Source organism: Callorhinchus milii, unplaced genomic scaffold (genome assembly GCF_018977255.1).
Source record: "Callorhinchus milii isolate IMCB2004 unplaced genomic scaffold, IMCB_Cmil_1.0 Scaffold7, whole genome shotgun sequence".
Lineage (NCBI taxonomy): Eukaryota > Metazoa > Chordata > Chondrichthyes > Chimaeriformes > Callorhinchidae > Callorhinchus > Callorhinchus milii.
Window position 1 is genome coordinate 24,930,848 of NW_024704748.1, and position 27,607 is coordinate 24,958,454.

The 27,607-nt window shown below is 36.5% G+C and overlaps 1 protein-coding gene across 9 annotated transcripts in view; it reads right to left on the reverse strand.

The window, feature by feature from the left end:
- Positions 1 to 8,864: 8,864 nt before the first annotated feature.
- plekha1b (pleckstrin homology domain containing, family A (phosphoinositide binding specific) member 1b) overlaps positions 8,865 to 27,607 on the reverse strand; it is a 32,402-nt gene continuing 13,659 nt past the window's right edge. The window contains exons 5-13 of one of the 9 annotated variants that reach the window (XM_042336777.1): positions 26,625 to 26,722; positions 22,863 to 22,997; positions 21,724 to 21,861; positions 20,846 to 20,914; positions 17,698 to 17,762; positions 16,286 to 16,349; positions 14,908 to 14,997; positions 13,675 to 13,715; positions 10,040 to 10,329 (exon numbers count right to left, since the gene is read on the reverse strand). In XM_042336777.1, the coding sequence (XP_042192711.1) occupies positions 10,104 to 10,329; positions 13,675 to 13,715; positions 14,908 to 14,997; positions 16,286 to 16,349; positions 17,698 to 17,762; positions 20,846 to 20,914; positions 21,724 to 21,861; positions 22,863 to 22,997; positions 26,625 to 26,722 (926 nt within the window). In that variant the 3' untranslated portion in view covers positions 10,040 to 10,103. Of the gene's footprint in view, positions 10,405 to 12,539; positions 12,577 to 13,628; positions 13,716 to 14,907; positions 14,998 to 16,285; positions 16,350 to 17,697; positions 17,763 to 20,845; positions 20,915 to 21,723; positions 21,862 to 22,862; positions 22,998 to 26,624; positions 26,723 to 27,607 lie in introns of those variants that run through there. The other 8 variants (XM_042336776.1, XM_042336782.1, XM_042336780.1 and 5 more) reach the window with 8 other exon arrangements.

Genomic DNA, 27,607 nt, shown 5'->3' on the forward strand with positions numbered 1-27,607 from the left:
CGCCCTGTAAAATATACACTCAATCTACTTTACAGTACATTCTCGAAGACGTGATAAGGCACTGTATCAAATGCAAGGATTATTATTATTATTATTTCCCTCTTGTAATTTCGTTATCTACCAACGCGAATTCTAGTTATTAAATGGTTATTATGATCGACTAAACCACACATTGGAAAATTATACATTCTGTATTTTTTTTAAGCAGATCATGGATTTTAAAAAAAAAATCAGCCTCTGAAATGCTCCACTACACAGTAACGGAAATTTCTGTAAAATGTTATTTCTGCTGTAACCTTTCCAGACAATGTCAGGAGCACTCAGTGCCTGAATTGAAGAGATTGTGAGTGCCAGGAAAACATATTTGTTGGTCAGCTGGGTATCTGACACATGCAGAAACTTTTCATCATGTTTCGGAGTATCCAAACCAGACTTTGAGTTTCACGTATATACGCTACCTATGTGTGGAAATGTCTATGTGTCTGGAACGGAATGCGCACTGTCTCCCTGGAGGGATATAGACCTCGCTTACCTAATTCCGTCGGATATTAGGTGGAGGTTGGCAGAGCCAAGGCTTGCAGTTCAGTCGTTCGAGCGCTCGCAAGAGAGAGGACCTGGGTTTGATTCCCGGGCAGCGCAAAACCTAAGGCAAGTTTCCATATTCCACACACCTCTGTTTACCAAGCAGTAAGTGTAGGAAACCAGTTGTTAAGTCGGTTGTCGGATCGCGTTTCCGTAATGTTCCCATCAAAAAAAATTATGCGTTCACTCAACCCACGACTGTTTGTGGGACGCTGCTGTGCACAATTGGCTGCCGCGTTTCGCCCACAAATATACAGTCAATTCACTTTACAGTCTATTTTGTGAAGCGCCTCCAAGGTGTGATAAAGCGCTTTATCAAATGCGAAGGTTGTTATTTTGGGGACCCCAGGCAGGTGTGTAGTAGGGTACCGATGACGTTTAACCAGCGAGAACCGCACAACTTGCAATCAGGAGCAGTGTCTGCCAAGAATCCTACCAGTTAGAGTTTTAGCTTACAGGGTCAACAGGAGCCAAGTGGGTAGAATCCCTGATGCCAGTCGCTTTTAAACGTCTCAGACACGACCCACTGTGAAAGGAGTTATATAAATGCAAGTTGTTGATGTTGAAAGAGAGCATTTCTCTCCCACGAGTGATTGATTTCCAAAATGTTTTTCCAGTATTCTGATAATATCATTTTATTATGAAAATTCTTCTAATGCCACTCAAGTTTTAATACTTTGCCAAAAGTGCAAAAATATGATAACAAGTTTAGGATTTTGTGTAATTTGGTCTGTGGCTCAGACAGATCATGATGTGTAAAGTTTATCACAACTGTCCAGAAAATAATATATTCTAACATTCTAATGGAATGACGCAGGACTATATTAAACTCATATAGTTTTTGGATTTATTAATGATTTGGTTACTAATTTTATGATACATTGGAAGAAATTGCATCAACATTCTCTGTGGATAGTATTCTTATAATTATTCTTATAATACTTATACGTATTCTTATAATAAGCATTCTTTTAATACTAATCCTTGCATTTGATATAGCAGTTGATTTAACTTCTCATCTGAAACACAGCATCTCCGACAATGCAGCACACCTCCAGCACTGCATTGGAGTGTCAGCAAAGACTATATGGGTTCCAAGTCCTGACTTGAAGTTTAAACGAACAATATTCTGACTCAGAGTTGAGGTTGCTACCAACTGAGCCAGGCTGACACACTACATCTCTTTTAAACCATAATAGTTCACTCTGCAGTAAACTCAAGTAGCAGCAGACTTTTCAATGGAAATAAAGACCTTTCCACAACAACCCAGCTTTATGCATAAGAAATTCAACAAGATAATGTTTGAAAACAAGTTTTAGGAACTTTGCTGACGAGTTTCCACTTTTTTTTTCTTATCTCAGCCCTTTGGAGGAATTGTTTCTCATCCCACTCTCCAAGCTGCTGATGCTGTAGATTCCGGCTGTTTACAGCACTGGGTGGAATCATTGGCAACCCGCGACAACAAAGATTCGATTGTAGACGAGTCACAATCTGAGAGTTTGGTTGGAGACGCGTAACAGTGGGCAGACTTAGGAAAATCACATCGATGCCTTTAGCAGCAGGCAGAAGTCACTCCATTTGTGCATAAAATCAAACCCCAGTCAGGCACGCCAGGGGTTGTCTTCAACTTCAAACGCTCCTACTTCTAGAGATGGAGAGAAAAATAGTAGTCAGCGACTGTGAAACAATCTTAACACAATTCTATGGCAGTGGGATCCCCTACATTTCGCTAATCACCAACAATTTTTATTTCATCGCAGCTTTTATTTGATTCCAAGAAAATAACACAGAACCTCGAAATGTATCCTCGTGTACAGCAATGAGCGCCTTCAACAAATGCGATAGTTGTCCTTGCACTGTGGCATCGGGCTGGTTGGCTGATAAGTGTCAAGGAAAAATGTCTGTCAGGCTTCAGATACAACTCAAAGGATTTTACTTAAGTGTATCTGTAGACAAACGCGGCAGCCAGTTTGCACACAGCAGTGTCCCACAAACCTTGAAATGAATGATCAGTTTTATCCAGGGGATTGTCGGTCAGGACTCTGGGAGAAACGTTTCAAATAGTCTTTTCAAATAGTGGCATTTAACGCCCACCTGAACAGGTCCAGTTGGGATCTCAGTTTAATGTCTCATCCAAAGGACGTTAACTCTGCCAATGCAGTAATAAGGCCTGCAATGCAATGCAATTCCAGCCTAGCCTATGACTTATTCAACAGAAAGGCAATCAGATTGTTCTTATTAAATTCTGGAGCGAAATATGTACCATTACAATGGCCAAACCACCTCATCCTCCACAAGTCCTTCCTGTCTTTGTTCCTCTGCTGTTGAAAAGCAACTGACATTAAACAAAGATTCTATGAATAATACATTGCTGAACTTGAGCCTAAGCCACAACAGAACAATGTATAGGAGTTTTGTTCTAGAAATGATTACTAGTTGGACATTTTAATGCTGATGCTGGAATAATTTCAATTACTCAATATCAATATCTTGATGAGATCAAAAAAANGGTATAAATGTAATCGATGCTGCATTATTTAACTTTCTGGAATGAAGTCATAATTCCTCAATCAATCCACCCACTCTACTATTATTCCATAACTGCTTTTTGGAATACAGATAAAATGTTGTGTTTAAATACAACACAGTAATCTCAATTCTAGGAACACGAACTACACTTTCAGACGGATGTTTGGAATACTATCCAAAGATAAGGCAAATTACATACCGCTGATCAAAGGTATGAAAGATTGATAAAGATTAATCTGCTTGTCATACTCCTGCAGTTGTGTGCAAGGTTGAAGAATTAAGCATAGAATGTAAACAAATACATCTTGATGATATACACATGCTCAGAATGAGACGAGAAAAGTTTTAAATATATATGTGACAACTTGATGTGAACTACACACAATGTAATAAGCCATCAGCCTCACACATTCTCTTTACAGCTAACGATATGACGGAAGATTCAAATGTTAACCATAAAATACCACTCATTTAACCTTGTGATATAGGTCCAATAAGATTGCTTTATATAGCAACCATTAGAGGTGATAATTCATCTATGAGGGGTCCTGTAGCTCAGTGGTTAGAGCACTCGCCTTGCAAGCAAGAGGTCTCGATTCCCAGCAGGGCGAAACATTGGCCAAGTTTCCTTACTCCACTCACCTGATAATAATCCCCCCCCAAAAAATAATAATTTGGTCACTGAATCCATGACTGTTTGTGGGACGCTGCTGTGTGCAATTGGCTGCTGAGTTTCGCTTACAAAATATACAGTCAATTCACTTTACAATATATTCAACAAAGCACTTTGAGACATCTAGAAGATGTGAAAAGCTCTATATCAAATACAAGGATTATTATTATAATGTTCTTATCACGCCCTGGTTACACAGGACAGGCACCAATCTCTTTTACTCAATTTGTTTGTTTCTACCCAGGTGATGGCATCTTATACAGTCCCTTCTCTAAAAATACTTTTTCTCGGTTTGTCTTAAGATGTCCAGGTTTCCCAATTTCATTCAACTGCTTCGTACGGGCATCTTGGGATTTAATCCTGAAGCAAATGAAGCACTCAGTCATTCTTCACAAGTTGTTTGAAAGCTGATTGCTCTATTCCAGAGAAAGACATGAAAAACATTGACACTTTCACCTGTGGACAGCCTTCAGTCCCATTATAGTTGAATAAACTCCTGTACAGCTATACTATCCTGATCTTTAGATTGAGGTATACTTTTTACAAATATCCAGTTTGTTCAAAGCATATGTTAAAACAAATTCATTAGCAGCAAGAACTGATAGTTTCATAATTTAGAGCAATTGCTTTATGCATAATTTTTCAAGATTTGGTTTGTCTCTAGTATTGTAATTGTCCAGTGCCTTAGGATGTCCTCCCAACATGAAAGGCATTATACAAATGTAATTTTGTTATTGTTATATTGTAATTGTAGGTTTAATCGCCTGCCTGAAAGTTATGTTCACAGCTGTATAATTTCTAATGCTACAGCCCTATTACCTGCTGAACGAAACTCAATGCCCTCATTTTGAAATTAAAATGTTATTGAATCCTGCGTAATAATACAGGAAAAGATTGTTTTTCTCTGAACAACAATGAGGGTTACTAAACTCCAGACTGCGAGACGAGATTTTGACAAGGTTAACTTTGTGGGATGATCATGGCATCAGCGTGGGAGAAGCTCAGCAGATTGACTAACTCACTGTTGTCACAGGCACATTAATAAATATTTTTTTATCATAATTACAGTTTGAGTCATGTCCTGTCTGGTGCAAAGTTCAACTAATACATATACATACTCCAATATGTATCCCAATGAGGTTCATTACTTCCTCCTCACTTTAAAACCCTTATTCTGTGGAGCTCTTTGAGATATCTCGAAGACATGATAAGGTGCTATATCAAATGCAAGTATTATTATTATACTCACCCCCCCCCCCCCCAGCTCATGTCAACTACATGAATTGCTTTGAGTTATCCTCCCGATGTGAATGGCGCTATATAAACGCATGTCGCTGTTGAGTTTTGTCCTGTCTGGCGAGAGACCAGCTAATGCAGAAACAACAGGGAATATGCATCGAATGAGGTTTCACTATTATAAATGCCAAATGTGTGGAATCCTAATAAAGTTAGACTGTATATAAAAAAAAGTGCCGGTGGCACCATGGGAGGTAAATCACACCACTTGCGTGAACACTACTGAAAAACTACAAAAGAAGTGGCAACAGGTGCAAAATAAATAAATTCCGTTGAAGTATACCAAAGTTCAAGCACTCAAATAGCTAGCGTGTTCATTTAATCCATTACATTCATTACCGATTATTATTAAATAATTGGAAAAACAATTTCTGCACCTGGTTTTCAACAGTTAAATCAAAACTCTGCAGCAGTATCTGATCTGTAGCATCATTTAGAGATTACCACACAGAATTGGTGCATGTGGCTTAACTCGCATACTTGCCATCAACAATACCTTGAAGAGCAAATTACAATGCCTCAATAACCCACCTCAGTTCACTGCATCTAATAGTAGTTGCTGCGATTGCAGTTACCTATAGTTTGCTCACGACTTTCAAATGACTACCAACCATGAAAGGATGACATCCGCTTTGCAATACACAGTAAGTGCCACTGCGTGTCACTGTGAATGCGTGCAATGAGTGGTCACGCACATTAGTTTCTGGAGCCTACGTAAAAGAAATAAAAAAGAAATGCTTGCATTTGATTACAGCACCTTATCACGTCGTTGAGACGTCTCAAAGTATTTCACAGGACAGAATGTAAGGTGGATTAGACCGTGTATTTCGTGGGCAAAACACGGCAGCCAGAATTTGCACAGCTATGGAGCGAGTGACCCAATTTTATTTGGGGTATCGTTGGCCAGGACACCGGGAGAAATAACCTTCTCTTTTCGAGTAGTGCCTTGGGATCTTTAACATCCATCTGAACAGGCAGAGGGGAACTCGGTTTAGCATCTCATCCAAAGGACGGCACCTCCGACAACGCAACACCCACCCCCCAGCACTGTGGTAACCCTACCTGCACTCTGTACTTGACTGCACTTTCATGGGTAACCGCAACAAATGGTGAAAAATGTGGCAGGACTGACAATGTGCAGCTGCTTTTTATATAAAGCTTTACAGCACGGAAACACACAATTCAGCCCAACTCATCTGTTCTGGGGTTTTGTACACCACATGAGCCTCCGCCCTTCCTGAAAAACTTCTTCCACGTCCCTCAATTCCCTTTTCTCTCCGTGTCAAAGGTTGTAAGAAAATACAATTAAAGTGGTAAATCACAAGTATCAATTGGATTAACAAAATAGTGATGAATCCTGAATCTCAAATCTGTTAAAACTATATTACATGTGAGTTTAAGGCACTTCAAGAATGTGATCTTACTTTTGCAAATCATTCCTTGCTCAAACACAAGAGGTCAGTGCTGCTTTCTGAATGCAACAGATACAAAACCAGTGATGTATTTCAACACTTTAACGTCTCAAGTGCCATTTATCACGTATCAACAGTAGCCTTGACCTTCTTTACAAATCCATTACTGAAAAAGAAGCTAGTGATGTCCCAATGCACATTTAGTGTGTGTGGGGGCGGGGGGGAATCAAGAGGAATAATAAATTGCATTTAGATAGCGCTTTTTTCTTTGAGAGAAGGTTCCAAGGCGCTGGATAGTGAAGTCCTTGCCCCCAAGTTGGGGGTTGGAGTCAAGAGGGTGGAAGGCAAAGGTAGCGGAGGTGGGAGGATGACTGAAGGCACAGTCATAGAGGAAGGTCTTGAGATGGGCCTTTAAGGTGAGGCAGAGAGGCTCTGGGATGGAGATCCAGAGGGTGGGGCAGAAAGGTTTGAAAGCCCGACCCCCGGTGCTGGAGTGGGTAGGGTGGGGGACAAGGTACAGGATCATGCCTGCCGAGCAGAGGGAGCGGACAGATTGGGAACGTTTTAAAATTGAAACAGAACGAGACAGAAATAGTGTGGGAATGACTTAGGAGGGTGGAGGCCTTTTGTCCCATTTCGATCTTTCATCCAGAATAAGCAACTCTATGTCTTTCTCATTTCAGTGTGACACTTTGATTGAAACTTTTTAGCCTTTAAAGTCAGGTGCAACATTTCCATATTCATGTGAACGTCAGGGTAACAAGATGCTTATGTTCATCGATTCACTTATATGAAATGATTCAGAAGAGCCACAAGGTGTTTAAGTCATCATCATAATCCTTTATTGTCAGATGACCAACCATCTTTCAGAATATTCATTATGTAACCTTGAAAAATAATTTAAACATTTTTATAGAATTATAAAAAGTTCGGCAAAGATAAATAAAAGCTTTGTTAGCAAACCAAACCATCATCAGAACTACATATTTTGCCACCTCAACATATTGGATACCTTCAATTCAGCAGTAGTTGAAAATAGTCCCTAAAATAGTGTAAATGCAATCAGTAATTTCACCCAATCCATTCAATTGCAAAGAACATTCAAGTACACAGATAGATAGCAGTAGCACATGCAATGTCAGAAGCAGTACCAGCAAGTGTGCCAATAAGCTCAGCAAATTTACAATTACAAAAATAAAAATATTAAACTAAATGTCGATATTAATAGGTTCTACTCATGACATCGCCCACAGGTTTCTGAAATAATCGTTGCAATTCATACAAGATCCAATTCCACCTATAATTGGAAGAGTGGGGCCAGATAACATTTTTTTTTAAAAAAAGCATACAACATATCCAGTTATCTTACAAAGTTTGTTCCTTTTGGTGAAAAACATGTAAATCACAGGTGGCTTGAAAAGTAACCACAAATGAATATTAAGGTTCACAGTAAAAGAAATGGAAAAATACTTTAGTGTGTTCAGAAAATGATTTTTTTTGAGAGTTCTCATTCTCAGCAAATTGGTGGTCATCTGTGAAATCTGTATTGGGCCACACATTTTGACAACTCCATTTAAGATAAAACAGCACTAATAAGATAAAATAGTTCAACTATTCACTCTGCAACTCAAACTAAAGATAGCCAACAACAAAACGTTTCTAAAATTTACAAATTGCAGAGAATGATTGATAAGTCAAAGGTTGATATTAAAGTTCTTTACTTATATTCTTCGACAGGAATGAGTTCAGATGTAACATTGATAACCCCAGGTATCAACATCGAAACCAAAGTATGTGAGGATTAAGAGATTCTCTCCCCCCCCCCCCCCCCCCCCCCCCACCCCGAACACTTAAATATTAAGTTGTTATGTAAGAACATACTCACATCAGTAAACATTTTCCTTATATGTAGAGCATCCCTCAAACAAATTTCACTCTGTTAGTTCAATGATGCTCAGCTGAACTTCCGAAGATAGCTGCAAACATTAAAATTCTGAGCATTTCCATGTAAGTAGCCAGAGACTACTGTTGGACAAAAAAAAATTACTTGTGTACTTTGTTAAAAACTAGAGTAAATAAATGGTAGTCAATTATCAAAAGCCACTGGGCCCAATAAGTTGCTATCCAGATATATAATCCATACTTGGTACAAACAAGAATATTGGTGGGAGATAGTTATAAAAGTAGAAAAGTTACCAAATTCCATACAAAAACTAGGTTTATGTTAATAATTAAAATTAATGCCAACTATTATATACTATCATTAAATTTCAGATCCAGAAATTCAGAGGGAAGTCAGTCATAAGTACTTCCTGCAGGCTAAAAACTATGCAGAATTGAATTTAACCAGAGATAAAAATGCAGGTATTCAATTAGGTGTCAATGCCCTTTAATTCCCATAATTGCAGATTAAATACCATTGATAGGTGCATTACAATACTCATTTCCACAAATGACCACCATGTTTCTACCGCAAGTGAAAAATGTCTCAATCTCACAATTGTATTTAAACTAGGATTCCCTTCAAAGCATTCCAGTTATTCCAGTGACTCTGAATCCTAAATCAATTGAGTTAAATGGCTCTATAGCGGTAATTGTCAAAGTCTAGAGTGAAATATATTTGGTAGGTGCACAACCGGTAAAATAAACACTCATATCTTTTATCCTATCAGGAAGTGTGTATGTACATCTTTGTACATGTAGTATATATATATACCCACACATACATACATGTACATACTTTAAAAAAAACTAAAGATACAATACCCAATGACAGTATCAAAAATGTTCGATATCTTTCATCATTTGCAATTATTGAAATAAGTATTGCACAGGAAACTATTCAAAAGTATTAAACAGATACATCCTTATCAATCTGAACTTGAATTTTATCGAATTAAACAAGTTAGTACAATTTCTTTCTCCATTGGTTCACCTCAAAAGCTTACGAACGTAGGTATAAAATGTGTAATGTTTTGCAATATATGTGATCAAATATCTATACAAACCACAATAACTTGTTTTACAGAGTGTACAGACAGGCACTTAAAGCTCTATGGTAATTTTGTGCATAAAACACACAGGCCAAATGTCAAAGATTATACACAGTACAACCCCGGAACTGTCAAGGCTGGGAAAAACACGGTGTAAGATTCTCACAATGGAAATCCTAATTTATTAACCTAAATATACAAAAGAATAATCCATACATTTAATGACAAGGTGCAGCATCTTTGGACCAGGAAGGTACACATACTGTTCTTTAGGCACAACTTTTCTTTTTTTTAAAAACCTAACAAAGCCATACAAATAACACCAACCAATCCGTATTTCTCCATGAGTGCTAATAACATGGAATCTGCCACCGAGAGATCTCAGCAGATGCACATCACTATGGAGACAAATGAGGTGAATCTTTAAGTCAAGTTTAGTTTCTGAGAACAGAACTATCCCCTTCCTATCATTTCCTAGCAATGTGCGTCACTATTAGACAGTTGGGAGTTTTACTCAAATGTCACTGACAGGAAGACTGGCATCATCTAGATCCACAGGAGCAGGATAAGTCTCCTTCAGGCCATTTTTACTTTGGGAGACTGGAGTAGCTTCCTGCATCATTTTGGAAGCTGGTTTTCTGGTAGAGAGAGCCTCGACCTTGTGCTGCCCTGGCTGAGCCACGGTAGAAGGCTCCTGAAGTCCTCGCTTCTCCTCGTCACGTGGGGGTTTGAGGACTGGGCCTGGAGTGAAGCTGGCTGCTGCAAAGAGGGGATTATAGCTGGCTGCTGTCGCTGAGGAAGATGAGATAGTACTGCATTCTGCTGTGGATGGGTCAGAAGGCTCCTGTAAAGAGGAGTGTTGGTCAGACACACAAGGTCATTAGTGGCATGTCACTATTTCAGAATCAGATTTTACTCTCTGCAAAACAAAAGCAGGAAAGAAACACATAAAGCAAAGCACCAGCAATGACATTAATAAGCGTACATTGTTGCACGAGAAGCAAAGCATTTTAGGGAGCATTATGCAGCAAAGGAGGGCACTTGATCCTGAAATACTGAACATCAGGAGACATGCTGGATGGTTGTAGATCTGCCTGATGAGAACCCAATTGTTATAAAGAAAAGCAAAATCAAGGCGATTTATAAAATTGCAAAGGCAGCCAGGGCACAAAAATGAGTTGCCCTGTAATTAATTCAATAACTGCAAATTAATCCCAAGTTGTGTAATTAGCTGGCAGCTGTAACCTTTCAAATTAGACTGAAAGTTCATTGCAAAAGGCTGCCATTAAGCCCATTATGCGTGTGACAAGTTACCTTCCCCAACTGGAGTCATTTTAGACATCCCTGCTCTTTTCCATTTTGTTTTATATCTTAATTGTTCAAATGTTTATCTAATTCCCTTTTAAATTTTGTAATTAAATCAGCTCCAATGGTTGAAGTTATGTTTCACCACTTAATAAACTTTTATATAGTTGTTTCCCCTCTAGACTCACCCTTTATGCTTTTGAGAATTTTTCAGAATTGCTTGCTGAAATCCATCAAGTTTTAAATATAGACCATTCAACCAAATATTCTGACCACTTGAATAAACATACATTTTACACTAATGTTTCACAGTAAGGATTTACAAGATGTATAAGAAACAAATCCGTTTCATACAAAAACTTTTCTTTTTTAATGACCCCATCACATCACCTTACAGACACGCATAGATGAATCATTCAATATTTGGTTTTCCACTTCTAACAAACCTCTCAATTATTGTTCATGGCGGCATTTCTAAGCTATCAGAACATAATAATAATACACATTCCTCTTTGTTTTGTGGGAAGCGTTGTACAAGTTATTTGCCAGGGACGACAGCAATGCATCATGTATTTTATAAATTCATAGGCATGAACAAGCACGAGCACTAACAAAAAGTAGAAAATTATTGGAAAGCAACCTTATAAGCAATGAGAGCTGTTAAAGCATTAAAAATATATATAAAAACTGACTTGCAGTAAAACTTCAAATTTACTTTACCACAAATTGCTATAGTTTGTGAGGTCAGCAGACAATTCTAAAGGCACAGAAAGCAACACAGCACAACATAAAAGCCAAAAGAGAATGTAATGGTCGCACGCTACTGGAAAATCATGAATGATATACAGTACTGCTGGTTTATTCCCTATGCTCACTCGCTGATTATTTATTTACTACAAAACGAAGCAAAGAAAAATAGCAAGGATACCTTTGCGTACCAAACTTAGAATCTTTAGATAGCAGCATTTTGTAATGAACTGAGTTTGTTTTGGTAACAGATTTCCAAACTGGTGTGCAGAAAACTCAACATAATTTTGTATTTGCAGTTGGACAATACAACCAAACTACGTTACACAAGTAACACAAACTAGGCTTACAAAAATCAGAAAATTATGTATTTATAATGCATTTCAAATAGCATGTTACAAATATTTTTAATTTCATTTTTTTTAAAAAAGGGGGACCATCGCCCATAAAGTTCTGAAACATATGCAAGCATTAACATTAAATGCAAGAGCAAGTATTGAAAGTGGTTATTTCATAACTGGAAAGTACACTTAAAATGTTTTCTTATAAATAAAGCAATATGCCATTTTTTTGTGAACTTTGTTGAACCACAAAAGCAACAATGTGCTTGCAAGTTCAACAAGACAGATTTAAGTTACCAAAATAATGGGCATTAAGACTGCGTAAAACAATTTGACTGCTACATTGTGGCGATCGTATCGTAAATAAACATCTTTCACATTAGCACTTGTGTCGTAAAAAAAACATATGGGTTTAGTTGGTATTAAATGTTAGCGATCACAGTATATGGCACAGTTTTGCAGTAAACATATGAATAAGTCAGTCATCCAGATAGCACAATATCCAAGACATCAATGAGCAATGGAAACAAAAGCAAACCTTAAATATTTGGTACCTTAAAAGTCATCAGATCATATAAAACAACTTGTATAAAAACATGATGATTTTAAATCATGCTACCTGAAATCACAACATTACTGATAGGTCATTCAAAACATTACATTCTTCTCTATAAAATTATTGTGGGCTTTCTAAACACCTGTAAATAAAATACAAACCTTTAGTAAATTAAAAATGGTTACCAAGTTTATGCTCGTTCAGATTTGCATGAAGATAGAATGCCTACACACACTCATACACACACAAGTCTACTCACACACAAGTTTGCACATGCAATGCAACTGCTATTTTTAACGTTAAATGTCGACATGCTTCAAACATTCATACACTCCAGGAAAGAGCTTACATGCAGAAAAATGAAGAGATTGTGGTTATATCAACCGGTAATCAATCTTTTGTAAGTGTTAGCAAAGCATTAACACGGTCATTGCTTGAACAAATTTAAAAGGTCAGCTTGTGCCATAAATAAAAATGAGGAAATATGAACTCTCATGCAAATAATCAAAATGGTAAAAACACCATGGAGGATGATAAGTTAAGGAATGAATCATTTTCTTCGTTGTGCCATGAACTACGCGTCCCTAAAAAGTAAAACAATATTTAACTTTGCCTTTGTATACATCACCAACTTTGTTTTTTACCTACACTATCCATTAGTGTTCAGGATGCAAGATACTGACACATAGTCAACTCTCAATCTACTGCAAATTTTCCTATTTGTTTAGGATGTAAAGTAAATCATCTCCCTCCATTTGCCTTCATCTCCCCATCATCACTGTAGACCTCCTGAAGATGAATACTGTCTTGAGAAAATGAAGGCAGCCTCACTATAACAAGCCAACAGTTACTAGGCCACAGAATCACAAAATCAAATTTCAATGATCAAATTTGCAGCTTATTCCTTGTTCTACTTGTGACACACATTAGGAAAGAACGTTATGGTACAAATGAATTACATGGATTTCAAATCAATAGGAAAAGTGTTTTAATCACTGTACTTTGTAGCAGCAAGGAGAGTTAATATTATGCTGCTTTATTCAGCAGGAATAATGTATTAGTTTAAATTGGTGATCATAAATCAGCAGTTCAACCAATGGATTAATCCATTATTGTACACTAGCTTTAGTATTAAAAAANCTCTAGCACAATCAACTGCTAGATTCTAATCCTCCTTAATAAAGCTTGCTTTACATGAGAGCTCACATACGTGCTGCATTCACCAGTTCTTGATGTATACCTCTGTATACAAGGATTCGACAGCCTTCTGGCCTGCCGCATCTGAAGAACACAGTGCAAAGCTCAGATTAGAGTATCCTACATTTATAAGAGAGCAGAGAATAGAAAACACAGTCAAATGTTTGATTTGTGAAGACGTTTTCAATTAAACCAACATACTGTAATTCCTGGTTCCATCATGCTGAAATTCACCATTTCTGTAACTAAATTTTGATCCTCTAAACTTGGGATATCTGAATGTGATTGGTTTTGGAATCTGCAAATTGATTAGTAATCCCAGAAACATGACTGTGTGATCTGGTGAGGAGAGTATAACCAAGAAAGCTACCCTGAATAAAGAAGGATTAATAGGAAGAAATACTGCGATCCACATACAGCAGAGTTTATCTGCAGAAAACAAACCTGCAAAAGAAACTAACTCACAAAAAAAATCTTTAGCAACTACAACCATTTTAATTAAAAAGTTAATAACATAAACAAATGAATTATTTGGAATGCATACTGAAATAATAACGAACCGATAAATTATTATAATGTTGTAGTACTGTATAATTCTTATGAAAAGCATGTTTAACATACTGTACTTTGTAGCAGCAAGGAGAGAATTAATATTGTAGTACTGTATAATTTTTATACAGTATTTCTACATATACCCATGCAAAATAAACTATCTGAAGGCTTATTCTATTCAGTTATCTAAATCTTAACATTTGCCATTTTACACATGTTTTGGATTTAAATTCTGCTTGAAGTATCTTAGCCAAGACCTTTTTAATTTGTTTTTTTCAAATTAAAATAAAACTAACAAATATTAAGATTTTGTAGAATCATAGAATTATACAGCACAGGAGGTCGTCATTTGGCCCTATCATGTCTGTGCCAGTTCTTCGAAAAGGGCTATCCAAATCAATCCCACTCCCCCGCGCTCTCCCCATAGCCCTGCAAACTTGCCCTCCCCAAAAATTTCAAAGATAAAATAAATTATGCACAAATCAAACAAAGGGGATTTGCTGACTTTTGCCTTGCTGAGCTCTAATGCACTCTTTCTGAAAACAGAATGAAAGACAAACTAATCAACTATATAAAAAAGGCTAGCACCATACTTTTGGAAGTGGGCAAAGAGTGGGAAATCACCTTGAAATAAAAAGAATCAGCTCAACAAACGAACAGAAGACCTTTGCTAATACTAGTGATATTTTGAATATTTTGTACAAATTGTAATGTATGAACATACAGACGCTGCTGATCTGCCAGGGCCTCGCTGTGCTACTATTGCCCCAGATATTGCCTTGATCCAGTTGTGCATATCTTCAGGGCTATCAGCCTGAAACACAAAGAATCACAAGAGATACGTTATGGATCAAAAACACCTACATTATACTGAGAACTCAATAAAAGTACACAATCATTATGTATAGCTATCCTTTTTGAATACTTAAATGTCTTTACACAGCAAATTAAATAGAATCGGGGTAGGATCTTTGTGCGCACTTCCCACACAATGACGCAAGAAAGGATTTTTGTAATGGTGACTACCGAAACACAACAAGCATAAGTGTCATTGACGACTGCACAAACGTTCACCGCCCACCGCTTCTTGGGATAGGAATAGACTTGATGCAACCCACCTCGGGCCAAGAAAGACATGTAAGGTTTCTGTATATCGCAAAAATGGTCTTTTGACAGATATGTTAACTGAAAACTGGTTTGAATAAAGTTTAATTTCTGCCACAATTCAATCGTGGACCTATCTAAGTATTATAAGTATTAAATATCAAGGATACGTTTTCCTTTGATAGGCAGGGGTTGAGGGGCGGGAGTGGGGGGGAGAAAAAAAGCTAGAAATGCTTTCCAGGCCAGTAGCGAGGAAGCAACAAACTCAAACAAACAACAACAAAGATAACTTCCTCTAAAATAATACAATAATCCGAGCACTTTATCACGTTTCACATACTGTAAAGTGAATTGACTGTATATTTTGTGGGTGAAATGTGGCAGCCAATTGTGCACAACAGTGTCCCACATAGTCATGGATTGAGTAACCAAATCATTATTATTTTAGAAGGGATTATTATTATAAAAAAAGGGTGAACTTGTATGATACCTTATGGTGTCAAGTACCAAATGCTCAAATACAACTTGGAAATTCAAATTTTAATTTACAGATGGCCACTTCAACTGTGGTTTATTCATTCAAATGACATGTTCTTTTTGTGATGAACAACAAGACGAGCAGATTGATGGAGTGACTTGCCTGATTAGCATTTTAATTTAGTGTTTTGAGAAGTTTGCTCAGTTTTCTGAAATAGAGATTGAAGTAGGGTTGTATCTAGCTCTTTTCCTCCAACACCATGAAAATGCAATAAGCATCTCTTGGCTATGTGCCACTTTGGGTTGTCTTCAACACAATCATTATCACAATAACCTGCAACCCCAGGATAGGGGCTTCAAAACAAATCATTGGATTTTGTCTGCTAATTCAAATGTGTTTAGTAATTTCAAACCCCAAAATGATGACTGTCCAACTTTAATAAAACAGCTCAAATAGATTTTGAAACATTAATCAACCGTAAATACTCTTAATTCTACCCAGTGCAAAAAAAAATGCTTACCTGCACATAAAATGTCCTAAAATTAGTAACAATTTCAAACAGGTTGTCTCTCAGCAGAATATCTCTGTAACGCAAAGTATTATGATCAAATAATGTTCTGATTGATTCCTTTATACAATGTCTCTTCCCTGAAAAAGTAGTGAAAATTACCTGCTCCCAGCAGCTACAAATCCTACTTTAACTGCCTATTGAGAGATAATAATCCTAGCATTTGGTATACTGCCTCATTGTGTCATGAAAACGTCTCAAAGTGCTTCACCGGATTTGACTCAGGTGTAGTGACTATTTTATAGGCAACCGGCAATTTCTGCACAACAAACAGCTATGCAGTGAATGCCAATTTTTATCTGAATCACTGATTCACAGTGCCTTGGGACGTCCTCCCGACGTGAAAGGCGCTCTATAAATGGAATCTTGTTGTTGTTGTTGGCCAGGACTATAGGAGAAATTCCCTTCTCTTTTCGAATAGTGCCAAAAGATGGCACTTCCAACAATATAGCACATCCCCAGCACTGCACTGGAATGTCAGCCTGGAACTAAATGTCCTGATGTGGGGCTTGAACCCATAATCTTCTGATTCAAAGGCAAGAGTGCAACCAACTGAACCAGGCTAACACCCGAGTTATGTTTGTGCTATCTCTGATCAATTCCCCTTCTTTCCTGAGAAGCAACATTCCTGTTACCTAACCAGATCAGGTGAAATTCAGAAACAGAAGACATTAAACTACATGAACAAACTTTGCGACACAGCAGCATCAACAGCAAATCAGTGAATACAAATCAATTCAAAGTATTTGCTGCAAACAAGTGGTTATCGCTTACCACTGCAAGATTAACAGGATTCAGATTTTGCTTCCATATGGGTACACCACCCCCAAAATGACTTATAATAATAATGTTTGTATTTCACGTATTCGAGATGTCTCAAAACGCTTCACAGAATATACTGTGAACTGAATTGACTGTATATTTAGCGGGCGAAATGCGGCAGCCAATTGCGCACAGCAGTGTCCCACAAACAATCATGGACTGCAGTGACCAATTTATTATTATTTTTTTGAAAGAATCTTTACCTCTGGAAAAGCGATCCGCCAATCGACTAACAACCGGGTTCCTATTTACTGCTCGGTAAAGAGAGGTATGTGCAGTAAGTAAACTTGCTGAATATTTTGTCCTGCCGGGAATCGAACTAAGGGTCTCTCGATTGAGAGATGAGTGCTCTAACCACTGAGCTACAGGACTCCAAATGAAACTTACAATGAATCTTATTTATGTCTAGAATAAGGACAGAAATACTAAATTTACCAAGCAGAATATGGAGCACTAAACGATTTAGATGAATAAAGTCATGTGAAGGTATGGAGTTAACAACTGGTTTTGTTCCTAGTCTAAAGCAAAGAATCAAATCTAACCTTTGTTTACACTCCTGAACTTTATTAACTTCTTTAAGTGGTATTGTGCGAAGTGGTTCCTTATCCTGCAAAAAAAAACATTCCATATTTTATAAAAGAAAAACCTTTCAGCTAAGGCATCTACGCAATTATCTGCATACAGAGAAATGTTGAACTAAATCTGAAGACCGCTTTTTACATATGTGTAATGTCAAGCAAGTACTTGTGCATCTCAATCAAAATCTACAATTATTTTAATAACTCAATAGAGGTTCCATAAAAATAGGTGCACCTCATAGTGTTTAAAGCAGGAAGCGGTTAGATAGCATCTTGATTCAGTAAATTGTGCAAAGCAGATTACATGATCTTGCAAGAAAGATTTGTGAGATGGATTTCTCGAATTGTATCATACAATTAGTAGCTCTTTTTTTAAAAGAGTTAGTGCCCGTGTCTTCATCAGGGAAACAGCAAGGCTGCTGATTCCAAGCCCCACCACAGGTTGCTGTTGTCTTGAAAAATCTGCAAACCACGAGGTTGCAGTGCCTATTTTCATTTTCCAAAGCATTTCTCAGAGTCGTTTTAAATTAAAATACGATTGAAGTAAGTTTGAATATTTTAATTCCAAGCAATGTGGAAATCGCTTTGGAAAGTAGGTACTTCATTACGATGTTCACAAAGTTTCTAAGATAACAGAACAACCTAAAACAGTACAGATCAATGAGTGAGCTTCGGAGTCAAGTTAGTAGCTCATTCCTGTGAGATAACGTAACCCAAACTCTTGAAAAAAATAATCATTAATAATAATCATTTGTAGCCAATTTGTAGGAGTAGCAACAGTAAGAATTCAGTTGGAGTGCCAGTAGATTCAAAAATAAAAATTCAAGATTATTGCTGCCAAGGCAGAACATGTATCAAGACAGAAATATGCATAAATCTTTTAGCCGTCAAATTTCAAGTTGTAGCCGTGATTGGTCATTTGTATATTTTTAGCAGAGTGAATGTGCACAGAACATTTTGCAATTTTTCTGAATCATTCAACTGCAATAACACATTTCACAAGTTCAAACAAAGCTGAACTAATTCAAAGCATCAGGTCAATGAACACTGTGCAAAGTGGGAAAGAAATAGCTCATACTTAATAATAAACATGTCTGTACAGTATTGTATCAGACTGTGCACAGCGGTAACTTGGTTATTTGCCTATCTATTTTAAATACATCCAAGTTAAATTTTATAAATTAAACAGGAATTGCCATTAATTCAAACAATGAATGGAGTCACCTAAATGATTTTTCCCGCTTTTGCAACACGTTTTACTTTTTCACTGTTCTCATTGTTAAGTAGAATGCATAAAAAAAGTCCCAAATTACCACTAAGTAAAATTCCAGTAACCTGCAAAATCACTTTCCCTCCAATAGAACGGAATGTAAATAAGTGTGAGGTATATGCAGATTATAGTGGCCATGAGTTTAAACCATGATTACTTGAGTATGCTACACCTCAAGTAAATTGTGCTTCTAAAGATCAATGAACTATTGAGAAGGATTACCCTTAAGTCTTAGCTTACAAAAATCTTGTGATCAAATGAATCAGGAAAAGTGCATTGATCAGATTTGGTTCCAGTGAGGATGGTGAGGCATTTTCTGTGCAAGTCCAGTCACGTGCAATGCTGAATTACCCACGTCTTAAGAGGACATCAATTCTTTTACTTAGGATTGTTATGAGGAAAAGGCTCCTCGTATACTTCGCCACCTTAAGTTCTGGGAAATTCAATGTAATGGATTCCTTAGAAGTCTCAAGTTCTAGCATGTCAATGCAGCAGAGTTTGAGGACAGGTAGAGAATGGAGTACAAGTTGGGGCTCCGTTAAGGAATGGCCCAGCATGAGTTTACTACCTGAATCATACTCTCTGAGTAAACTAGATATGCAAACAACTCTGTTACGGGGATAATATCTAGCTCAGTACCTCTAATTCAGAGTCCAACAATACAATGACCAAAGCCATTCTGAATTGAGCGGCAGCAGGAAGTGCCAGCACTGCTCTCATTAAGCCTTCTTTCATTCAGCACTTTTGTATTAACTATCAACTGTCACTATTTCAGTGACACAAATTAAAGAAACAAGGTAAGCACCCAAATAACTAGAGTAGAGATGCTAGTCATATTAAGGGAACAAGCTGCTACAATTCCCCCTCAAGCTGTTGACTCAAAGCACCCAATTCAATTAGTACAGATATGCTGGACTATTCCTTTAAAAACAGCCCGAACTTGTACTTGATTCTTCACCTAACTGGAGTTTTGCTTATTTGACCTGTTGAAGCTTGTAATCTATGTTATCAAAGAAAGCTGAACATATTTGAAGAAAATTCTTCCACCAAATTACACGCTCATGATGATCTTGGCACAGTAAGTACAATTCTGGATTATGCGTCAGCAGTACAAGGTATCTTGACAAGGTGCATAGATCATGCAAACGGGAAGAGCCAGATTCACAAGAACAAGTTGATCTGCATGAAGCAACACAGACCTCAAAGGAGAAACCTTGAACACAGAATGCAAAAGATGCATTTATGATGACAATGATAATTTAACAAAGTGTAAACTTTACAGAAGAGATAGCTAAAAGGTCAACAAAAGTATGAGAAGAGGCTTAGGAGGAAAAACTGGATGTCTCAATGTCTCTGAAACTCGAGTTAAAATTTAGCCCAGTCGACTTCTTTCTAGACTGAAATGTTAAAAACTCATTCACATCTTCCCAGCGGTTTAAAATATCATCAGAGGTAGAACATTTTAAATGTGTACAACACTAAGGCTTGTGGTTAACATTTTGAGCAAATATTAGAACAATGTAAACTGTCTTCAGAGGTCAACAAATGTAAATATTTTAAATCCTGGTATGCAAATTATTTGAATTGTCTTTTGCTTATAAACAGAACTGAATTCAGAAAATCTTTCTTTATACAAACTGCTGAAATGTTTGCCATAACACCTATAGTTTTAGAAGCTATCTTATGAAACCCAAAGGTGGTCAATGTAAGCAAAAGCTGCAATAAATTACATGAAACACGCAAGCATTTTCTGATGCAATAATTTTCTTAGCTAGGAGCTAAATTTGACAATTAAGTAATTTCCTGCCAGTTCATAAATTAGTTAATGTCAAAGCGGCTTACCAGATCAGATTTGTAGTAACCTATTGAATTTTCGTCCAGTATGAAATATCTTCTCTTCCAGTTTTTCATCTGCAAAAATAAATGTTGACATTGAAAAGTGGAAGGAATGAAATTACAGAAATCTTCATTTAGATTTTATAAATTTATTATTAATTGGTCTGACGTTATAGCCTTGCTAGATTGAATTATCACTTGCAATTCTTTTAAGACAATCAGTGAATTGTGTACTCAGTTACTTTGAATCTACATCTGACCTGGGCTTGCAGTAAACCTAACTTGTCCAAATTGGTTAACAGTTCACCATGGACATGTCTTTCAAAGTCAATGCATTCCTGCATCAAAATAGTGCAGCATTTACGATGCCATTCCAACTTATTACTCAGCACATCAAAAAGTAAAACTAAAATACAACTCAAAGTGAAGACAGAGTGAAAGAAATGAATCCATGCTCATAAATAAACTAATCACAACTGAGCATAAATTGGGACTTTTCTAAGTCCTTTCTTGCACATATTTCATGTAGAATATGGAAATCTTTGCTTGTATCTGGCTGTGCTATACGTGATCTAGGCTTGCTGGATTCTGGCACTTGGTACCCCAAAATTATTGTGAATATACATATCCTGGTATTCACATCCCTCATCTTAAGAACAAGAAAAACAGTTAAAAGTTTAACTATGTATTGGAAAAGTCAGAACCCCAATCTTTAAATTAGTTCAAGAAGAGATAAATGCCAAATGAGCAACGAGAACCTAAAGAGAAAAAAATGATCCAATGCGACAGCCCCTCTGTACTTCTCCTAAGCAGGTAGTAAAATTGATTTTAATTAGATTGCCATTCTTAACAGGGTCAGTATTTTCCACTCTGCCGTTACTCACCACTGCTCCTTGTTTAACGCAGTAGCCACTTTTAATGACTGCCAGGTCAGATGCAGGTTTGCCAATAAAATAAGCTAGTTGGCTTTGGGAGCGTTTCAAGTTGCTTTTCTCATTTCCATCCAGATTTTCATGCCCCTCCTGTTGAAAGAAAAACAACGTGTATTACAGACACCCAATAATCAAACCGAATATAGCCATGCACATATATCAGACTTTCCAGACTTTTGATTGTTGGTTGGAAACAACCAGTTTAGACACAACACCTATACTTTAATAGTTTACCAAAATTTGGTCGACTGAATCCAACAACACTCTGGACTATAATGGCTTGAATAAATTGCAGTCTAGACATGTTAACACAAGTACAGAGGTTAGTCAGCACCTCATCAGGAAATACTTTTGTTATTTTCAAATATTAACTTTATAAATCAAAATATTGATTTCAAAATACATATTCCTTGAATACCACAATATGAAACCATAATGTGACATAGTAAAGCTATGATGGAAACTGTGATAATGGGCAACATTTCCACTGTTATTAAACTACTAATATGATCAGGGCAATTTCTGAGAAGTTCTTACATGATGTTTCAGTACCAATCTACTAGGAACTTAAAATTATACTTGCAGCATTTTGAGTAATACTGGAATTATTTACAGTAACAATGAATGAAGTGTTCCATACAGTTTTTACATGTATTTCATTACAACATACAATTTAAACCCTATAAAAGCTTACTTACAAGAATCGTAATAAAATTGGAAGTCAAATTAATTTTAAAATGTTTTTAAATTCAATGCAAAAACTCCATTCTACTTTTACCCAAACTTGTGAATCTTACTGGACAGCATTAAACCCACATCTGGGTTATTTTCTTTATTGTGCCAAATAATAATCTTAGTAATTGTTTAACTGAAGTCCATTAAGAGCTTCACACTGAAGTTTTCAAAATGGTTATTTTACTGTTTGCCACCCTTGGGCCATATTGACTACTCAAATGAAATTCGCATCTTTCAGAAATCCAGATGTTTGAACAAGCGATTTTGACTCAAAAAACATTACACATCAACAGGAGGAAATTACCCGCCACAGCACTTAACTCTTACATTTCCCCGCAGATTATTTGTACATTCACCTGACAAGTCTGTGTAATAATGGGAACACCTCCAATAATTTCAGTTTTGTATGGTCCTGGCTTCCTTGCACACTGCCCCTCCGCATGGCAACTTTGGTTATCTGTATTCAGCAGAACGTCTGATTGTTTGGGTACCTGTTTTAAAACAAATATTTAAGGTATGTATATCATATTACATAAGTAATAAGCATTTTAATGACTAAGTTTTTATATTATGTATGCATATTTTAGGAATTATGTACCAAGGCTATCCAGATCCTTAAAGAACTAAGCCTTGCTTAATAAATAAGTGTCTCTCAGGGCATTTTCAAATATTCTGGATGGATATGCAACCTCTAATCCCATGCACTGAGAGTTTTGCACAAGCTTCAACAGGAAGCAGCAAACAATGAACTGGTAGCACAGCAACTAATGGTGAGCTCTATTTATGGATGTTTTTGAAAAGACTGCTGACACAAAACTACTAATTCAATCATATTTTTAAATGAGCTTCATTTAGTACTTCAGTACAAACACTAATCGCAAACCAAAATTTAGACTAAAATCTTATATGTTAAAGTGATTTGCTAACACGAACACGTGCTCATGACAGAAAATAACAAAAGCTTCCCCCCACCAAATTATTTACTGTACCATATAACAAACTCAATTCCCATTATCCGGAAATTATCCGTTACAGTGAATTCTGATCAGACAGTTTTCCAGTTCATTTGTAGTTTTTATACACCAAACACTAATATATTTCATTTCATTCTTCAAATTACAAATGACAAGACATTCTTAATGTACAGAATAAGAAAAGTCTGGATTCTTATTGCTCGGTTAAAATATTTAAACGAATTACAATGTTCTTTGCGGCTGGGAAGAAAATTCTATTCAGCAAGATTTTTCCGTTGAAAAAAAANGGGAATACAGTCCTCTTAAAAAAATTATCACTGTCCATTAGTTTCCCAAATACACCTGAATTAAGATTTTTGGTTTCAATTTTTTCTTACAGAAGAAAGTATTCTTACAAAGCAATTTTATAACAATGCAACTTCTGCCATGCTATTTCCAGGCCAATATGTTTGACATTAGCAGCAATAAGGACACACACAGTGAATCATACTCCATTAATGCACCAAATTTTGCATATAAAATCGCACAAAAGAACAGGAAATAAGCTTGCACTTTTTTTTAAAAAAATTAATTGATTTCTCCTTGAAGCATTTTTTTATATACCTTTTCGTCAAGTTATGTTTGTCCACACATTCTTTCCCCAACTGTCCGAGTTAAGAAGGCACTAAATTATTGTACATCAAATTCCTTTATCATTGTTTCTCTGTGGCAATACCAATGGGAGGCATAGTTTCCACGGAGAAGCTCACATTTTTCCCAGCACAGGTCATGGTCCAGACTCAAAATGATTAAACCCAGCTGCATGAAAGAGTTGAGCATGAGCCAATGTTTGGTCCCAATAGGCATATGAAACCACTGACCCATAATTTAAACTTGCAAATTTCAAGCGAAAGTCATCTTTAATCGCGATAATGTGTTCAGGTAGTCTAAATGTATTGTCCAGGCAAATAGTTTTACATTTACGGTTTTATGCAATCTTGACAACACCAATATAAAAGTGACATATAAGTGTCACAGAAAGGGAAATGCAAGAGAACATTTTTAGAAGCTACAGTTAATTTTAAAATAAGCTCACGGCAAGTATGAGCAGCATGATGCTATCTGTAAACAATAGTGAATACAAAGCCTACTCGATTTTTAAGTCAATGACTGGTGCTTTTAACTAACATTTTCTTTATCCTGTTGTAATTTAGCCAACAATTTGTTACGGGAGCCAAAAAACTGCTCAGGAAACAGAAAGATAGTAAGGCATAGTAGCACAGCATTTTCCCTGGACAAACAGAAAAGGGCTGCTAAAATCAGCATAAAACCACATTATTAACTTAAATGCCAAAAGAGTAAATGATTTAGGCTTTAGAAACGTTACTAAAATGTCTGCTTTTATTAATCCTGAGATAGGCACTATATTTTAATAAGGGGGCATCAGATGCTATTAAGAACTAAGCTCTTTGATGTCTGAGCAAAAAATAATACTTAGGGATGGGGGGGATGTGTATTATGTGTCTATAATACTTCAAGTTTCTGAGAATCTGGGTCAAAATTATTCTCGAGTTAACAGAAGCACCATACACCATACCCAACTGAAACCATCCATTTCACATGTAGGTTTTTTTTCTATAGAGTTTGGCTTTACTTGATTTGCCTATTATATCTGCTTCAGAACTTACTGAGAAATCGGACGCTTAAGAACCCTCCTCAATACCATCCTAAGATGAAACTTGTTGTAGAAGCTGATCATCTTCTTTCACCTAAGGTGATGAACTTTCAACATTTTATTTAAAAGAAAACAGAGGCTGCCTGAAAATCTAATCATGCTGTGTGAGTGCTGTGGATTTAAAACTAATCATTTGACTCACACAAAGGGAACAAAGATACTGCTCAACAGAATTTTAATTCAGTGTACTAGAGGAGATTTCTTCTTGGCTGAAACAGTATGCCTCTATTCTCCCTATGCGAAAAAAAATAAAGCCATTATTTTTAAGGACAAAAGGATGTGTCAATTTTGATTTATAGTTCTAATATCAGTGTAACCACCATAAATTTTGTGTTTTACGTCAGATTTAAATCCAAAAGAGTATTTCAGCTCTTTGCAGCACCCAGATCTTGCAACATCTTTACAAGACAGATTTCCTAAAAATAGGAACTGGAAAGATAATGCGATCTCTTGATCATTTCATGAGTGTATGAAAAAAATACATTTGGACAAGTATTATTATAATAAGCCTAAATTTGACTAGATGTCGTTAGGATGAGACACAGCCATTCATTAGTTGTCATATTATCTGGATTATGGATACCCTCTTTCACTCGAAAAGGATAAAATAAGTCTTTATACATACATCATTGGTAACATTAAAACTTTCATGTCCATGGCTAATACACATGAGGTCAAAAAACAAATAATAAAGCAGATGTCTCAGCTGAAACGACCCACTCACACATTTCCCTCCATGTGAAAAGCATCCAATTTAAAGGAAACCTTTACCCATGCATTTGTTTGAGAATACTATATTTTAACAGACCGTACAAAATGACAACTTTTGCAGGTTTTTTTTAGAAAACTGATCCATGAACCGAAGGGAAACATAACATTTGACTTTGAGAATGTTAGTTGAAAAGTAATTTTGCAAACAGCCAAATTTCATAGCACCTTGGGACGTCCTCCCGATGTGAAAGGCGCTATACAAATGTAATCTTGTTGTTGATGTATTTTCAAATGTAAGGTTCATTATATATGCCTTATGTATAGGAATCATGAGTTGCATGTAATGTTTAAATTCAGTTTATCCATATGAACACCCAACTTGAATGTCTCCCACATGTAGCAGGTTTTTTTATTATGCATGTGGCTTTCAAAGACTTAGTAAAAGCACAAACCAAACTTATAATTTAGATGAAGGAAACTGACTCAAGTGAACAAAGCCATTAAAAGGAAAAAAAGGATTTCCTTTTTAAAAAAAAACCAAAATGTAATCAGAAAAAGAAGCAAAAACTACAAAGTTGCAGCACAACAAAGAAAAAAGTAATGGGGGCATAATTAAATTTACTGATGTGAAAAGTCTTACTGGTGACCAGATGTTTATTTACATCTGACCCAGATTTAGTGCCTGCATTTACAATGAGACTTTAATAAACTTTACTTACTGTGATCTTTGTAGCTTTGTTCAGTATATTCACCCACTCAACCAAGTCCTGCTGATCATTGGCTTGCAAAAAGTGTTTTCTCATTCCTGCATTAATAACTGTTGAGGCAAGAAGTCAATAAAATCTTTGTTCAAGGCTCATTATTAAAGGATTGCATCTAAAACATTTTTTTACAAACTAAAAGGTCTAAGATGAGTGGGTTCCACAAGAGTGTAATGCCTGACAAACTCTTGCAGTCACTTGTTTATATGATACAGTATTTGATAAGTACGAGACACTATCCTGCTTGAAGAACGCCATTTAAATGCAAGTTGCTGCTGTTGTTGTTGTTAAACCCAGTTGAGCAATGCAGACATCGATCAAGCTGGTCACATAGTCACAGTGTACCTATTTCTCTCACACCCATGTAAATATGTCCACCACTTAATTACAATATCAGCCCAATATTAAGTGCTCATTCTTCAGAGGAATTATGTCCTTCAATGAGTAACTTCTACCGTTTCATTTGCAGAGAATTTGAGTTGTCCCTAAACGTCATGAATAGGCCAAAAATAATAAAACACTACTCCAGATCATCAATACAATTCACAATTATTGGATTCAATTTAGCAGTAGGACAAAACATGGAATATTCTTGTCCTTTGCTTTTGCTCTGTTACAATGATACACAGCGAGTGCTATTTACAGCAAGCATCTACTGAATGAATTAACACTCCCTATGATATCACTGGAGTGGAATGTCACAATATAATATACTCGGCTCAATTGTTATTCTCACCCTCTGGCTCAAAAAGCTGTGGATTCAAGCCTCGCATGAGGACTTGAGCTCATAGTTAAGGATGATACTTCAGTGCAGTACTAGGGCAGCAAAGCATAGTCAGAGATGCCATCCTTTGGATGACATTCAATCGAAGTTCCAACAGCCTGTTGAGCTGGACGTTCAAGATCCCATAGAACTATTCGCTATTGTTGACTCTTTTAAA